Source organism: Aedes aegypti, chromosome 3, assembly GCF_002204515.2.
Source record: "Aedes aegypti strain LVP_AGWG chromosome 3, AaegL5.0 Primary Assembly, whole genome shotgun sequence".
Taxonomy (NCBI): Eukaryota; Metazoa; Arthropoda; class Insecta; order Diptera; family Culicidae; genus Aedes; species Aedes aegypti.
In genome coordinates, this window is record NC_035109.1 from 157067938 (window position 1) to 157085557 (window position 17620).

The window sequence follows — 17620 nt, forward strand, 5'->3', positions numbered from 1 at the left end:
GAGCAAACGAGTGAAGCTGAGAGTGGATTGTGGCTGCTCATTCAAGGATAACTTGGTGCTCAGTCAGGGATCAATTGGTGAGCTCGTTTCATGATTTCTAATCTATAAAATATGTATGACTGCACATTTAATCGTTACAATGGTGGGACGTAAATATGATTTTTCAACAAACTACGAATAGTTCGTCACTGTGAGTGTCGACACAAGCTCTGATTTATTAATTATTTATGTTTAACATTTTTTTATTTTCAGAACACCCCTTTTTTTACCTTTATTTTTGTAATTAAAAAAAACTTTGAATGGTTCGACACTACGAGTGTAGACTTGCGAAAGGTTCACTTTATACAACAAACTTTGAAAGGTTCGTCACGTCAAGTGTCGGCATAATTTTTCTCAACATAGATATTGTTTATATCAAATGAAAATATTATATTTACATATAAGCATGTTTATATCTCACCAATAATTATTTATCATGGTCTAATCGCTTATCAAGTGAATCCTATGACCCAACGATCCTCCCCATTAACAAACATCCCTCCCAGTAGCCTTTGTGGAGATGCAGAGGCAAACACGGTCTCCAAATAGCAAAGGTTACACACTAACATTCCTTCCCCCAATCCCACCTGACTGCAAGGACGTGGTCGGCGCCGTTATTGACCATGTATAAATAGAGGTACTGAATTATGCACACTGAAGAAGACTATGGCCAATCCCAGCCGATCTTCTAGTTGATTCTTTGTGCATTTTCACTAACTTCGGTCAATCACGGAATAGCAACCATTGATATGTGTAGTCAGTCTAAGCTAAGCGTAATCTATCAAAATGCGTTTTCGGGAGAACGACATTACAGAGCATTTCAAAGCGTTTAGGTGCATGCGATTAGTTTCACACCAATTGGTATGTAACGTCATTTAGAACCCTATTCGTAGTTTTCGTTCTCATTGATAAAAATTGTTTGTATTTGTTATGTATACTAGAGTTCGTCGTGAATGTCGCAAACTGACAGCATAACTTCAAGTTTAGTCTGAACACCAACCAAACAAGACGCCACCTATGCACATTAACAAGAACTAAAGAAATATTTCGTAAATTCAAATCTATTGCGTCTTAGAGAATTGACCAGAATTTCTCTCGTCGCTCCTACTAAATTGCGCCGATGAGCTAATATGAAAATTCCCAAATTAGCCAATTAAAAGAAAACAAAAGATAGTACAACCATTGTACGCATTCGGGTGGAAATTGCGTTCTTCTAAATTAGCTCAACCCTTTTTTAAGTCTGGGTCGCGATTGTTCATTTATTAACGTGGAGTGCGTCAAAGCGATAAGATCGTTTTTAGTCGGAGTGATTTCGAAAGTGTTTGAATTTAACCTAAGTCTAATTGTGACTTTGTATTTCGGTTTAAACTAAACTCGAAGTAAGTTTCGGGAGTTTTAGATTTACTTAGTGTATTAATTTCAGTTTATGTGTCTTTTATGTTCATCGTTTAGAATTTTGAATTTGTCGAGTCGAATTGTAATATTTTGAAAAAGTGCCTGAGATATTGTGAGATTTGGTGAATAAGAATTCAGGTAAGCCTAACTTGATTATTTAGTGAGCAAATTAAGTGAGAATCCGCGTTGAATAGGCCCTCCTTGCCCAATCAACGTGGGCGGCTAATCTGGGCTGGGATCAACTAGAAGCCCTCCCTCGGCTACGGCTGGGACTACGATCGGCCGTCGCCAAGAGGCTGTAAGTTCCCGAGAACGGCACCGGTCCCTGAAATTGCTGTGCAACATCGGCTACCAACGCTCGTGTGACATTTCGCTCGCCAATTCGTCCGGCGTGAGCATCGTTCTTATAAGAAGCTCTTCACTCCACAACAAGGGGACGCCTTTACCCCTTAAGCGACGCCGACGCGCGAATCACATGTTGGCTTTACCGGTCGATGGAGTAAGTTTGACCCACAGCAATTGGTGAGTACGTACGTGAAGTTTTACTATCGGTGAACTGCGTGGGACAACCGACGAGGGATTGTCGCCGAGAAGAAAAGGTCAGATCTGACAATAGAAAATAAGAATTTGCTCAAAGATAAATCAAAACTTGATTTAAATCGTGACGTCACATTAGGGATTAGGCTTGTTTGAATTTGAATAAATTAAATAAACGTTAAATTTAAGGAAATCGATTTGAACTCGATAAATTTAAATTTTTAGCAAATAAAGTAACTTCGGATTGAATTTTTGATTCAAATAAACTTACTTCTAGATTAGTTAGATTACTTCACTAGTTTTTTATTACGTCACGAATTGATATTTTGGCTAGATTTAAGATTGGTGTTTGGGTTCTTTTAGTGAATAAGCATTTCCCCCATTGGTTAATTTCTGAATTTATTTTCGGTTTCGGTTGTTTTGAAGATTTTGGAATTGGTTCTGGTTAGTTTTTGGAGACGTTTGGGTTGTTTTAGTGCGACATCGGTTCTCATTAACTAGGTGACCTGCCCTGAGAGGGTAGTTTCATGCCGGGTAATTAGAAAGAGCTAACGGTCCTTCTTATTGGAAGGTGGCGCGTAAGCCGTTTGCTTAGCGTAACAGAACGGAACGTTACATTTTGGCGCCCAACGTGGGGCCTGGCTTTTTAAGCTTGGCATTGCTGATTAGTAATTTGAAAGTTGGTAATTGGAAAATTGACTAGGATCTTTTTAAAATTGATTGATTATTCGATCTGAATTGAAAATAGGATAACAAATTTTGAATTTTGATTGCAAATGCAATCGGCTATCGGTTTAGAATAATAAATTATTGAATTTCGGTTCGTTTGAAGTCGATTAGTTGAATATCGGTTTAGGTTCGATAATTTTTCGGTGAAATTTTGTTTTTTTTTTCGATAATTGCTTATAAAGTAGAACATTCGTACAACTGTCATTCATTTCGAATTTGTTTGGTTATAAAGTGAATTTAAAGTAAGATTTTCTTCTAAATTGAATTCAATAATAGTGAATTGAAGTGATTGTTTTGGTGTGGAAAGAAATTTCTTCAAAATGGAGAATTACTATATGAATGCGGATGATTTAAATGACGAAGAAGTGGCCTATGAGCTGAAATTGCGGAATTCGGCCATCGGTCGCAGCACAGATAATCGTCGTGTCCTTCGCTATTTGATTCGTCGTGAGGAAAACCAGGAGTTTCCAACGTCGAACACCATCAACGACGAATACGTAACCGTTGCTGCAGCTGTGAAGCAGATTGAAGATTCTCTGCTGGCTGGCAGACCGATTGGGTGTCGATCTAGGCTGATTCACCACTATCGGCGTCTTCGTAGATGCCACGCGACTACAGCGTCTGGAGAGCAGACTCGTCTGGCGCTGATGAAATTTGTTTTTGGATTAGCAGGACGTTATTTTCAGCTCGATTTGAACCAGCTAGGAGCTGTTTCGAATGCCGGAGTTTCTTCGGAGCCTACCGGAGTAGTCTCGCCTCCGAATCAGAGTGTGGGTGGTCAGATGCGGCTAGCTACACCCCCGATGGTTAATCCAGAGATGCAATCTTCAGCTGAAGGAGCTGTTGGCAGCGAAACTCGCAACGACGCGGTTGAAGATCCACTCCAGATGTCAGAGAATGTTTTGAATCCGTTCATTGTCGAAAATCGACATTCGTTGGACAGCCGTTTCCCAGCCCCAGGGAATCTGCAGAGTGAAATGCAGCAAGCTTCGCTCGGTAGAATGTCCGCTGAAGGAAATCCTCTGCCTTTTCGTAATGTTCGATTCCGTTCCGGAGAAGATTTGTCATGCTTGAATCCTCCTAGACAGAATTCGTCATCGGTTGACCCAGAAGCCTCTGGAGGTAGTGTTCCTCAGCCCCTTAATGTGATTGGCTTTAATGAAGAAAGGAACTCTGTTGCAGGAACCGTTCCGAAACCTTCTCGTGGATCACGAACTGATTTTTGGTCAATGGGACCGCCGGTATCCCAAGGGGAACCATCTTCCAACCCACAAGAGGGCCAATATCGTCCTTGGTTAGATGAAAGAGTTCGCCAACCCTTTAATACTGGAAATTCAGTACCAGAGCCACGAGAAACCGTTTCTGTTCAACCTGCAAATACAAACGCGAATCAGCAACTGAATCTTAGGGAGTACGTGCATATTTCCGAAATAGAAAATTACGTACAATCATGCGTGAGAACTTTGTTGAATGAACGATCAGATCGTCCATTGGTGCGTGAGACTGTTGTAAATAACGTGAGGGAACAGTTTGATAATTTTGGAATAACATCTACAGGCGAACGTAACGAAAGTGTACCGAGATTATCGCCACCATTACAGTTACAGAACGCCCCAGGACCTCAATCCTCGAGTAACAATATTCCGTTTACTCCTTTGTTAGGAATCGGCACAGAAAGAAATTCAATGCCATTCCAATCTCAGCTTAACTCGACTCAGATGCCTCAATTTGCAGGGAATACCCAGAGTCCGATACAATTTCCGGCCTCGTTGTCTTCAGGAAATAACGGTACATTAGGACAGCGAAGATTGCCACACCAGACCTGCAATATTATTGAAAAGTGGCCTAAGTTTGCAGGAGACTCAAATCCGGTCCCGGTGATCGACTTTTTGAGACAGATTGATCTCCTTTGTCGTTCGTACCAAGTGAGCAAGGAAGAATTGCGAACACACGCTCACCTCCTGTTCCGAGATGATGCGTACGTTTGGTATACAGCTTATGAACCCAAGTTTAACTCGTGGGATACCTTGCTGTACTACTTGCAAATGAGGTACGACAATCCAAATCGCGACAGGTTCGTAAAGGAAGAAATGCGCAATAGGAAACAACGCCCTAATGAACTATTTAGCGCTTTCCTTACCGATATAGAGACCATGGCACAGCGCTTGATCAAACCATTGACAGAAGGAGAAAAATTTGAGCTCATTATTGAAAATATGAAACTTTCTTACAAAAGAAGACTTGCTTTGGAAAAGATTTACTCCGTTGAACACTTGGCTCAGCTTTGCTACAAATTCGATACCTTGGAAGGGACTTTGTATGGCCAACGTGTCCAAACAAAACCTCATCTGGTAAACGAAGTTCTTTTTGAGGAAGAGGACGAGTTTGTGGTTCAAGCTGATGATGAAGAAGAAATAGCTGTTCTCCAAGCGGAGAAGGTAACTTCAAACAAAGCTCGTCTATCTCCAGCTGATAATGCTCGAAGCTCTTTCAACAATGGCCAACGACAACCTTTGTGCTGGAATTGTAGGAAGGTTGGTCATACTTGGAAGGAGTGTGACCGCCAGAAGACAATTTTTTGCCATGTTTGCGGGCATCCGGACACTACGGCTTTCCGGTGTCCTCAACAGCACAATATTCGACCATTATCTGAGGTGAAATCAAAAAACGATTAGGTAAAGAGAGATATGGGGACCCCTCTCTGAACCTTAACGATCAAGAGGTCTCCAATCGTAGGTTCGAATACTTCAATACCACGTATACTATCCATACTCAGTTTAATCGTTGTCCCACAATTATAGTTAATGTTTTGGGCATAGAAGTTGAAGGTCTTATTGACACTGGAGCTAGTGTGACAATCATGAGCTCGCAGAAATTAATAGACCGTCTCGGACTTAAGATTCTGCCTTGTCGTCTTAAGGTTTCGACAGCTGATCGAACTTCATATAGCTGCCTGGGATATGTCAATATTCCGTTCGAGTTTCAGAAAATCACCAAGATTATTCCTACCGTTATCGTACCGGAAGTTTGCAAAACCTTGATTCTCGGAATCGATTTCCTGAAAGCATTCAACTTTCAGTTAACGATTAACCCGAATCAAAGGCCAATGATTGCAGATCCGTCAAAGAATCATACCTTATTACTGGCAGAAAGTTATTTTAGTGAAGATGAAGGCAAAGTTTGTTTTCATTTAGTCCCTGATCTTGACACCAATCAATCTCTAGATCCGAAGGAAGACGATGATTCATTAGAGATGCCAACCATAGAACTGCCATCCAATCCTATAACAACCTCGAACGATATTGTTACGGAACATAAATTGAGCACTGAGCAGAGAGAACTTTTATTTAGGGCTATCCAGGAACTTCCAGCAACACGTGAAGGTCACTTAGGACGCACTAATCTCATAAAACATTCGATAGATTTGATTGTAGGCGCGACCCCCAAGAAAATACCACTTTATAAGTGGTCACCGACTGTAGAAAAGGTGATCGATGAAGAAATGGAGCGATTACGTAGGCTTGACGTAATTGAAAAATGTCTGACCTCCGCAGACTTCTTAAATCCATTATTACCTATTAGGAAACCCAACGGAAAGTGGAGAATATGTCTGGACTCGCGACGATTGAATTCTGTCACGAAGAAAGATGAGTTTCCCATACCAAACATGTCTCAGATCTTGCATCGTATCAATAAAGCTCGATACTTCTCAGTCATCGATTTGACCGAGTCGTATTATCAAGTTGAGCTGGACGAAAATGCCAAAAATAAAACTGCCTTCAGGACCAACAAAGGCCTTTTCAGGTTCAAGACTATGCCTTTTGGCTTAATCAACGCCCCAGCGACGATGTCTAGGCTCATGACCCAAGTTATTGGCCATGATTTGGAGCCATTCGTGTATGTATACTTGGATGACATCATCATAGCAGCTGAGACTTTTGAAGAACATGTACGACTCATAAAATGTGTTGCCGAAAGGTTACGAAACGCGGGTTTGACCATTAACCTTACAAAATCCAAATTCTGTCAAACCAGCATACGATATTTGGGGTACGTCATCTCTGAAGCCGGATTATCGACGGATGTTGCAAAGGTACAACCAATCCTCGATTATCCTGCGCCTAGGTCGGTTAAAGAAGTACGTCGTCTACTAGGTCTGGCTGGTTTCTATCAGAAATTTATCAGCAAATATTCTGAAATCACGACTCCATTGACCAACTTGTTAAAGAAGGGACGGAAAAAGTTTGAATGGACTGCTGAAGCGGATGAAGCTCTCAACAAGCTGAAAGAAGCGTTGGTATCTGCTCCTGCGTTAGCAAATCCAGACTTCTCAGAGCAATTCATCATCGAAACTGATAGTTCCGACCTTGCGGTTGGTGCAGTTTTGGTGCAATTGCAGAAAGGTGAGAGGAAATGCATCGCTTACTTTTCCAAAAAGTTATCCAGCACACAACGTCGGTACAGTGCAACCGAAAGGGAATGCCTGGCCGTACTATTAAGTATTGAGCACTTCCGACATTTTGTCGAAGGAAGTCGCTTTATTGTGCAAACAGATGCAATGAGCCTTACTTTTCTCCAAACCATGTCTATTGAGTCTCGGAGTCCGCGTATCGCTCGGTGGGCTTTGAAGTTATCAAAGTATGACATTGAGCTGCGATATAAAAAGGGCTGCGAGAACATCCCAGCTGACTGCCTCAGTAGAAGCATCTATACGGTGGACATTCATCTGTCAGATCCATATATTGATGGACTCAAGTATCAGATTGAGCATAATCCACAGAAATATCCCGACTTTAAAGTAGTCAACGGGAACGTCTTTAAGTTTATTACGAATTCGACTTTGATTGAAGACCCTGCCCATAGATGGAAGCAAGTAGTTCCAGGACCTGATCGAAGAGAAATTATTAAAAATGTTCACTGTGAAGCTCATCTCGGTTTCCTGAAAACACTGACCAAGATTCGTGAACGCTATTATTGGCCAAGAATGGCTAGCGACATTAAACGGTACTGCTTCAGTTGCGAAGTGTGTAAGGAGTCAAAAGTTCCCAACCAAAACGTTCAACCCCCATGTGGTAAACCCAAAGTGTGTTCAAGACCTTGGGAGATGATCTCCATAGATTTTCTTGGGCCATACCCTCGGTCACGCAAAGGAAATGTGTGGATTCTGGTCATTTGCGATTTCTTTTCGAAATTCGTTTTGGCACAGTGTATGAAGACAGCCACTGCTCCTGCGGTATGTACTGTATTGGAGAATCTAGTCTTCAATCTCTTCGGTGCACCGTCAATTTGTATAACCGACAACGCTAAGGTTTTCGTTTCCGATTCCTTTAAGAAGTTGTTGAAGGAGTACGGAGTTACTCAATGGAATCTAGCTGTCTATCACCCGGCCCCTAATCCAGCTGAAAGAGTAAATCGAGTGATAGTCACTGCAATCCGCTGTGCTTTGAACAAACAAGCCGATCATAAAAACTGGGATGATTCGGTGCAAACGATAGCTCGTGCCATTCGGACTAGTGTGCATGAAAGCACTGGACATACACCCTATTTCGTGAACTTTGGACGTGACATGATCAGTCACGGCCAAGAGTACGAAAATCTTCAAGAACTCGGGGATGGTCAGGACTACGATGTCACAAAACGAAAAGAAGAGCTTACGAAACTCTACGAACTAGTTCGCTCTAATCTCTATAAGGCCTACCAGAAATATTCGCGACCTTACAATCTTCGATCGAACCAAAAACATACGTTCAAGAAAGGCGACATCGTATATAAACGTAATGTTCACCTTTCTGACAAAAGTGCCAATTTTGTGGGCAAATTTGGATCGAAATTCACTAAGGCACGAATTAAGGGAGTGCTCGGTACCAACACTTACATCCTTGAATCGGAGGATGGGCACCGTATACCCGGCACTTTCCACGGTTCGTTCCTCAAACGAGCATAAAAGGTCAAGCTATGACTGCACTACGGTCGCGTAGTGCATACACCATTCAAAATAACAAAAATACACTTATGTGGTGCAACGTTAGTCCGATCCGAGATGTCCTCGTGTTTCCTCGATCGTTGACAAAATCTTGAGCTTATGTTACCGAATAAAAAACCCAGCTATGACTGTGTCCTTAAACCGGAGGCACAGCAACAATCCTTTCCACTAAAATACTCCTGGAGGTGCTACGTTCGAGATGTCACATCAGCTGTTTCCTCACGTTGTCGAGAAATGATTTCGCTCAGAAGTGCTCTGATGCAGCTATTTGCATTGATAGCTAGCATTAAATGGGCAAATTCTAATTGGAATATTCACACATCCAACTTGCATCATGCTCGATGACGCATGAGAAGCGAAGTTGAGAATGCGAACATGGATCAGCAGAAAAATTGTAGAATCACTAGTAGTGTCACGCAGTTCTGCATGTTTTCCATAGTATTACGAAAACCCACTTCAATTTGTTTAATCTTAGACCTAAAATAGAGTTTGTAACGTTGTAAAATATTAAATTTTAGCATAAATTACCTTTCGGATCAATAATTTCGTTCGTTGTTTGTTTTGTTTTAGTGAGTTTTGACAGTTGTACGTTGTTTCGTCATTGGTAACCAGTGTTCAGATGTGTAGTAGTATTAGTGTTAGGTCATTTCGGATATGCTGTAAGTAAGTTCAATAGGGTTATAAAATCAAGAATTTGCAATTTTGTTTGCAGTATTCGGTTAGATTTAGTTTCAGTAGCTTATCAGATTAGTTCTGATGTTTATCGGTGTATGAAATCGGTTCGATTAATTTTCAAGTATGTTGAAGCAAATCGGACCGACATTCGGAAATCTTTCTCAGTTGTTACTGAGGTGATCGGATAATTAGGTTAGAAATTTGTATCAGATTCGGTCTGATGTAATCGGAAAATTGGTTTAGTTTAGGAAATTAGGATATTGGTTTCAGATTATTCTGAAGTATTCGGTTAGCTCAGTTTCGGAAATACGTAGGTAATAGAAGAATATTCAGATCATTGATTAATTTGTTTGTTTGTTAATTTAAAGTTAAGGCAATCGATTTGAACTCGATAAATTTAAATTTTTATCAAATAAAGTAACTTCGGATTGAATGTTTGATTTAAATAAACTTACTTCTAGATTAGTTAGATTACTCCACTAGTTTATTACGTCACGAATTGGTTTTTGGCTAGATTTAAGATTGGTGTTTGGGTTCTTTTAGTGAATAAGCATTTCCCCCATTGGTTAATTTCTGAATTTATTTTCGGTTTCGGTTGTTTTGAAGATTCTGGAATTGGTTCTGGTTAGTTTTTGGAGACGTTTGGGTTGTTTTAGTGCGACATCGGTTCTCATTAACTAGGTGACCTGCCCTGAGAGGGTAGTTTCATGCCGGGTAATTAGAAAGAGCTAACGGTCCTTCTTATTGGAAGGTGGCGCGTAAGCCGTTTGCTTAGCGTAACAGAACGGAACGTTACAGGTAAATATCCCGAACTGAGATTGCAAAAATAATGCATCATCTACATTATTTACAATCCAATACAGTTTGAAGTCGTCGGCAAAAGAAAGTTTGAAAAATTTAAGTAGAAGATTAACGTCATTGAGATGCACGAGAAATATCAACGGTCCTAGATGACTTCCTTGTGGTACCCCGGATGAAACGTGGAAGTATGTAATATAGTATAATTTTATGCAGAAGTCCTTCTGAGATATAAGAGCCCAAAGTTTCAAAAATTCGCTGTTTTTAGACCTTTTGTCACAATAACTCCTCCCCGCGTTAAATCATCCCAACTTTGAATTTTATTATGTATTTTAGTAAAACTTATTTACATTTTCTTTCCAAAACTGCAGAAAAAATGAAAATCTGTTCAAATTTGGCGAAGTTATCGCGATATGAATTTTGGAGACTCCAAAACACAGACAACCTTACTTTTTTTTCGCGCAGACGGAAGGTTAATGGAAATTATTAAACAAATAAATTCTATATGTTTTCAAAAGTAAGGCTGGCTTGATAAGATTTGATCGTTTAAAATGAAAAAAAAATCAATGTAAAATAAATGGTAAATATTTTACCAAACAAAATTATCCACGTATATAAGAACCCGAATCCCACCTAATGGATTTGACAAGGTCAATTGAGTATTCACATTAAGATACATCCGAGTATCCAACGGTTACTTAGAACATGTTGGTTTCGAAAAGATGGTGGCGACGCAGACTTTTAAAATTGGCACATGCAGCATCGAAATCCCCCAAAAAAAAAAACATTTCAAAACAGGAAATATGACCTTAATGAAATGTTCCAAGAATTAAATATTTTAGCAGCTGGCTCGAAAGGTGACACGCCACCACCCCTGATGGATGATTAATTTTCATTGTTCAGTTCTTTAGACGAGGGTTGTTCATCTTGTTACTTTGACACTTATAGATCGATCGATGCAAGTTGACATTATCTATAAAGATGAAAGTTGTCACTATGTATCACAAAGAAAAATTTATACATTCTTCAATATCGCACCAGACCAGTATATTACTAGTCGAAATTGCGCTCTCACTATTAAGATAACGTTATATTGACTAGGGACTGAAGTTCCACTAGGGTAGGTGTACCAATTATGGATGCAATATGTCAACAGTAGTGATAAAAATCAAGTTGTAAACGCGTTTCTAAAACGCAAGCATGACTTGTTGGTGTCAATTACTAGTTTAAAGCCTTGCGAATCTTTTGATTTAAACAGTTTTAGTACTAAATTGACTTTAAGCTTCTAAAAATGGATTTTAAAAAGCGTTGTCTTTGTACCAATTATGGCAATAGCGTTTCTAGCATTCGACATAAAAGTGTGCCAATTATGGACTATCGAATATTTGCACGAAATGAACTCAAACGCCATGAAGAGCGAATGATAATGCAACGCTAATATGTAATGAAGATATCGCTCATAAAATTTTCCAAACATTTTGGGTTAAATAGATGTTAAATCAATTTATTGCAATGGGTTCATGGGAGAAAATTAATTTTCGAAAAAAAAGTCAAAATGTAGTGTAAATGCAAATTATGATACAAAACAGCATTAATGATCTCACATTACCTTTCCTGTGCCAATTTTTAACGAAAAAAGAGGGAAAATTCAAAAATCGAGTGACGCTGAAAACCCCTCTCTACCATGAAATTAGCATCTTCCGCTCGCGAACGTTTTCGAACGTGTGATTGAAAAATCTTAGTAATTGAGTACAAAACATGAAGATAATGCCTTACCGAACCGTCCCGTCGTGGAAGTCACCCGTAAAATAGCTTTACTTCTTTTATTTCACTGATCAAAAAATGTAAACAAACCGCCTCCAGAGTATGCCATAATTGGGCTCTCATACACTCTTTGTACCAGTTATCGACATAGTGGAAATAACACGATTTTCAACTTTAAACAGTAGAATTGATTGCATACCAGCTAAATTTATTCATTTGTTCTCACTAGGCAACATACATTCATCGGTTGAAACAGTTTATCAGGATTAAAACATACATTTCGTAACGGAGGTCCCTTAGCCAACTGCTAAGAAGGTAACATATATATGAGGCAAAATTTTCAAATGTTCATTTTTCGAAGTTTATTGCACGAATGTTCTTTTCATGGTTTAGTTACCATCAAAAACAAATAGATTAATCATTCCTGTGAATATAAGCCATTATAGTCTAGTGGAACAATAAGAAAAATCTCTTTTTGTTCCCACTACTGCCATAATTGGTACTATAGCCATAATTGGTACTTCTACCCTAGATCAGGAAAACTAATTCCGATGTACAAATTATGGGTGAAATTATGAAAAAATCCACGTGCTCGGCTGAGATTAATTTATTTAATAACCATGCGGATTGGATTACCGAACAGCTCAATATAAGCGTCAATTCAATTCCGATTATCAAAAACATCACCTCCAAAGCCACACTTTGAGTTCAATGAATCCAAAAGCGTCATTTGCCTATATCAGCAGTCCAATTCGTTGCAGCTCATGTGCGTTTCGTGATCAGTCCTGAACAAACACTGAAAATGTATCGGAAGATAAAGAGCAAATCTCGCCTAACCGCCAATCTTTGGATGGTTGGTCCTGTATGGCAGCGTGTGGCGTGTTTATAGCCATATGACGAGCCGTCATCTACCTTTAATACCAAAGTCTGCCTTTCCGACGACTCCGTCTCTGTTTACTCTGTGGGTTGTAGAGTCTACAGAGTCTGTTCGGAGCAGCCAATGAAGCAACGGACGTAGAGAGAATTTAGTGCAAACAAACATCAAACACCTTAAAAAGTGAGGAAACGCATAATTCCACAGCCGGACGGACGAAACCGAGTGCGGATAATTTGTTGTTTGCAAAGCACTGTTGAAGTGGTTTCTTTTTCTGTAACAAGCTTGCAGCGTCTATATGGTGCGTGTTCATAGAACTTTGGCTCGCACTGTACAGTGCAAACAGAAAAGTTCGTACACGCGGTTTCCTCTCCAGGTTGAATGATTTTTTTTGTGGGTTGTTGGCAGAGTCTACCCAGTCGAGTCATAAGAGTTTTGGCGGTTCCGAGGCGTGCAACGATCGTGGAGTTCGCGCGAATCAAGTAATTCTCGATATGTCTCAGTTTTCGGGAATTCTGTGGAGTGCAATAAATCTGACAAAGTATAGCTGATCCGTGGTATCAAAACACACCTCTGTAGATTGGGACGGGATTGGGATTGTTGTGATATAGGTGCCGTGCGGTCGATATATGACTTCGATTTCCAGTGTCATTTTTTTGGTATAAGTTACCTGCAGTTGATGAGTGATTTTACTATAACGGTACAACTGATAAGATAAGCAAAGAATGGTACCAACTCGGGAGGGGTTGTGGTTCAGTGTTTGATACATAATATATTTTTTATAATTTTTCCCATCAATTTCGTTCGATACGTGTCTTGTTTGTGTGACTCGGTAGCTCTCCAGTTCGCTTCTTAGTCGCAGTGAGATGTTCTCCGTGACTCGAACAAAGTGTCTAGGCGAAGCTTGAAGTTCGACCTGAGATTCGACCGTGCAAGCGCTTAGTTCAACGATCTCAACATTGAACAGTGAGTTGTGGTTTTGTGTTCCGTGGTTTGTCCAAGTGGCTCAAGTGATTACATTCCGAAATGAAAATGGCCGTCAATTCAGTGACTATGAATGATCCTTCCGATTCCAACAACAACAGTTTAACGGTGAACGGTGCTAACGCCACTACAGTTAGCATCAGTACTAGCGTTCCTTCGGGTTCAAGTGGAAATTCCGAAGTAGATTTGCAGAAGGTAATTTTACGTGTGATATCTCTGTTAAACTGTGATTTCCCTCCAAAAATGGTCAGTACGTAGATTGTGTGGTGGAAGCTAAAAGACTGATTGGAAAACCGGCAATCTGAATGAGAGATAGCGAATGATACGGCTGTGAACGCTGGAGATAAAGTTTTATCGGGAAGTGCAGTTTGTCTGGCAGATTACGTTTGTTGTGGTCGAGATTGTAACGATTGCTGTTTTTTAATACGTATTGTGGTGAGAAAACCAGCGTTTACATTCTGACCTACATAAACTAAGTGATTGTGGAAAAGTAAAGAAGAATCAGCGACTAATATTATACGGATTTGAGTAATATGACGAATCATCAGGATTATTCGATCTACTCTACAAAAAAGATGATTACAGATGCCTTTAGAAACGATGCGTAGAAAAGGATTGTCAAAGACTGCGAAACGATTTGAAGCCTGGAATTTGGTTAACCGTTATAGTTCACCCGTATAGGCCTGAGTGAAAAAAAAAAACAAACTTAAACTCTTACCGCTCAGCAAATACTAAACGGATTTCAATATTTATTTTTCAGTATACTCGTACACATATCTAGTTTTTAAAAGTAGCCAAAGGATCTCGGTAATGTTCCTGTGGCCGGAGTTATTCCGGAGGGTCACTGGGTCAGGACGGGTGCCGTGCTTTTGTACTCCTGGAAATAGGCAAATTTCAAGTTTTAGATAGTATTCGTAATGGGTTATAATCTGCCCATAACTGCATATTTGCAACATTCGACAAAAGTAGGCATTGAGTAAAAGGCATACCAAGTGTGAATTTTATGGCAGTATTGGAGGAAACTAAAATTTCTAAAAATTACCAGGAACTTTAAAGTGCTAATTTGAGGCTGATGTTTTGTACAATTCATATCGCATACTAGGTGAATAGTCAGAAAAAAAATCTGATATAAATTTCATTGCTATTACATTACGATTCTCATATATAATCTCAATGTGACTATTATGCGGTTATAATTACCAATGTGACAAAACAACTTGGTGTTTTTTTTCCAAATTTGCTAGAACAATCTCACAGATTTCAGTAAGTTGATCGAAAGTATTTATCATTTGATGACTCTCCATGGTATTAACTACAATTTGTCAGAAATGTCGAATGTGACTGTTATGCAGTTATAGGCAGTAATGTGGCTACTATATCAAGGAATTTTAAGAGAAACGCATCAGTGTGAACCATTTGAGAAACTGTTGAAATGGATAACCATGTTTCGTACATTTGTGGTCAATTTGTATCTAAACACCTGTGCCAAGCTTATCGGAACGCTTTTTTTGTGAACTATTATGTTTGATTTCTACTTTTGGATAATTTAAGCGGTTTAGTATTCTTCAAATCTTCAGCCGGTTCTTCAGGGCATTAAGCCCAAATGGAATCGAAGCGGTCCAAAACTCTCCATTTTTATTGTTGAATATCAGATTTTAATGGTTTACGCAAATAAAAATGATTTTCAATGCAATTAAATTAAGATAGCTTTGCATGTCCCAAAAAATTGCCCTTTTTACCCAACCTGACCCAGTGACTCACCGGAATAACTTCGGCTACAGGAACATTCCGAGGTCTTCTGACCAATTTTGGAAACTAGATATGTGTACGAGTTTACTGAAAAATAAACATTTGAAACCGTCAAGTGTTCGCTGAGCGGTGAGAGTTCTAGTATTTTTGCTTTCCCTCAGGCCTATACAGGTTAAGAAAATTACGAAAGTTTCTTTTGATTTGTATTCATTGTGTAACTTTGTTAGTTTGCCAATAACATTGTTTGAAGACATTATTTTTGGGTCTTCGGACACATTTCCAATCAGTGTTGCATTTGAACGCGTTCAGTGTGCGTTCCAGTTCAAACTTTTGAACGGATTTTGAGGCATACAAATTGGTTGATTCATAAGCCGGACACTTGCAAAAGCTTAAGCTTAATTCGACGTAAAACTCTCCCGGTAGTTCTTCTATTTTATATTTTACGGTTTCATAACATCCAGGCTGAACTGTTTCATCGTTTCCAGTGTTGATAAGAACATTTGAAAGCAATATGATTATCTTAATAATGTGTTGTTCTATTGTGAGACGGGCTTGTTCGACTACCAATCTGTGAATAGAAATCTCCAACAAAATCGGAAAAAAATCAATCCTTTTGGTGTCAATACTTAGCAAATCGTATCTACTATTTGTATTCACGAATACACTTGCTCGGATCTGATAATAAAAAATCATGTTATGCCTGGGTGTCGATTCCAGAAAAAAAGGAAACTGGAATGTGACGTAGTACTTGTTGAGCAGGTGGGTAAAAATTTGCTCGCTAGTTGCATCAGTATCGTGGATTTGAAGAATTTGTATAGTTCTTAACTAAGAGAATATCATATGTTTTAGGTTTAGTTAGTTCTAGACATTGTTACATAGAGAATAACATAAAATTCAAGAATACTGAAGTGTCCAGAAATTCGAAGCAAAAGTATCCGGAATTTGAAGCAAACTTAAATCAGTGTCCGGATATCGAAGCAAGAGATATGTATAAATTTTACTTATTTTTTCAATTTTTATGTTATAAATTCCTATTTCATGTGATAAATCATCAATTAGAAACGACACACTTTAAACCTCATTAATTTATTTTACATTCATCCATGAATGTGTAAGTGAAATCTTACTTTCATGTTACCTTTGTTCTTAGGTGTCCGGATTTCGAGTCAAAACGGTATACAAAAATCATGACTACTATGTTTCACTGCATATATCACTGATGCATTCAGAGCAGCTCAATAATTATAGCCAAAGATTTTCAATTCATAAAAAAAAACAATAACTAATTACTGTGGTGACTGATTTGAAAACGGTCTTCGGCAAAGTTGTAGCTGACAAATATATTCAACAGCATCAGCAGTGCTCTATCCCTCAAAAGCACGTGGGCAGACACTATGATCGATTGGACGATTTGCCTACTGTTCCCATAGTAATTCCCATACAAATTTTGAAGGGCTTGTGCAGTCTCAGTTTTCATCCAAATGAGCTCAAATTTTAGGAGGACACTCATCACTTGATCTAGAATCGAATGAGCGGTGTGGAGCAAAAACGGTTTATCGAACCATCTTAATACATACAACAGTGACAAAAGTTATTGATCAAAAATTATTTTTTTCCATACCTAATGTTTGAGTTTAAGGATCTCAGCTTCTGGTAATCCGAATTGGCTGACATTTAGATGATGAACTAAAATACCCTGAAGTTTTGTATATGGTAAATTCATTCAATTTCATTCATTTTTCAAAGAGTTCCAGAAGGTCGTTCAAATACAAAAGTAAGTAACCGTGAGATTTTTTCATTTGATTCAATAACGGAAAGTTGTGAGCAGTTGGTTTGTTCGGAAAAGTTGTTGACTTTCAGAGTTACGCAAATTTGCAGAACACACACTACTATCTAACAACTTACCGATTTTAAATTAAACTAAAACATTTCTTGGTTACTTACCGTTTTGATTCATATTACGGACACTTAAGGCCTCATTGAAGTATAACTAATCAGAAACCATATAAAATAAATCATTCTGCATGATTCCTTCTCGTTATCGAGCTCACGAAACGCTTAACTTTTGAATGGTGGGTAAATGGTTCTAATTC

General features: G+C 39.0%; 1 protein-coding gene across 7 annotated transcripts in view; it reads left to right on the forward strand.

Moving 5' to 3' along the window:
* The window catches only part of LOC5573046 (erythroid transcription factor), a 79289-nt gene that overhangs the window by 28145 nt on the left and 33524 nt on the right, over positions 1 to 17620 (forward strand). The window contains exon 1 of one of the 7 annotated variants that reach the window (XM_021852913.1): positions 13258 to 13276. The exons of 3 other annotated variants lie outside the window; for them this stretch is intronic. Coding sequence is in view for 2 of the 4 variants with exons in the window: in XM_021852907.1 (XP_021708599.1) it covers positions 13821 to 13973 (153 nt within the window). In the remaining 2 variants the exon portion in view is untranslated. Of the gene's footprint in view, positions 1 to 13257; positions 13277 to 13311; positions 13442 to 13574; positions 13974 to 17620 lie in introns of those variants that run through there. 3 more of the 7 variants (XM_021852908.1, XM_021852907.1, XM_021852909.1) reach the window with 3 other exon arrangements.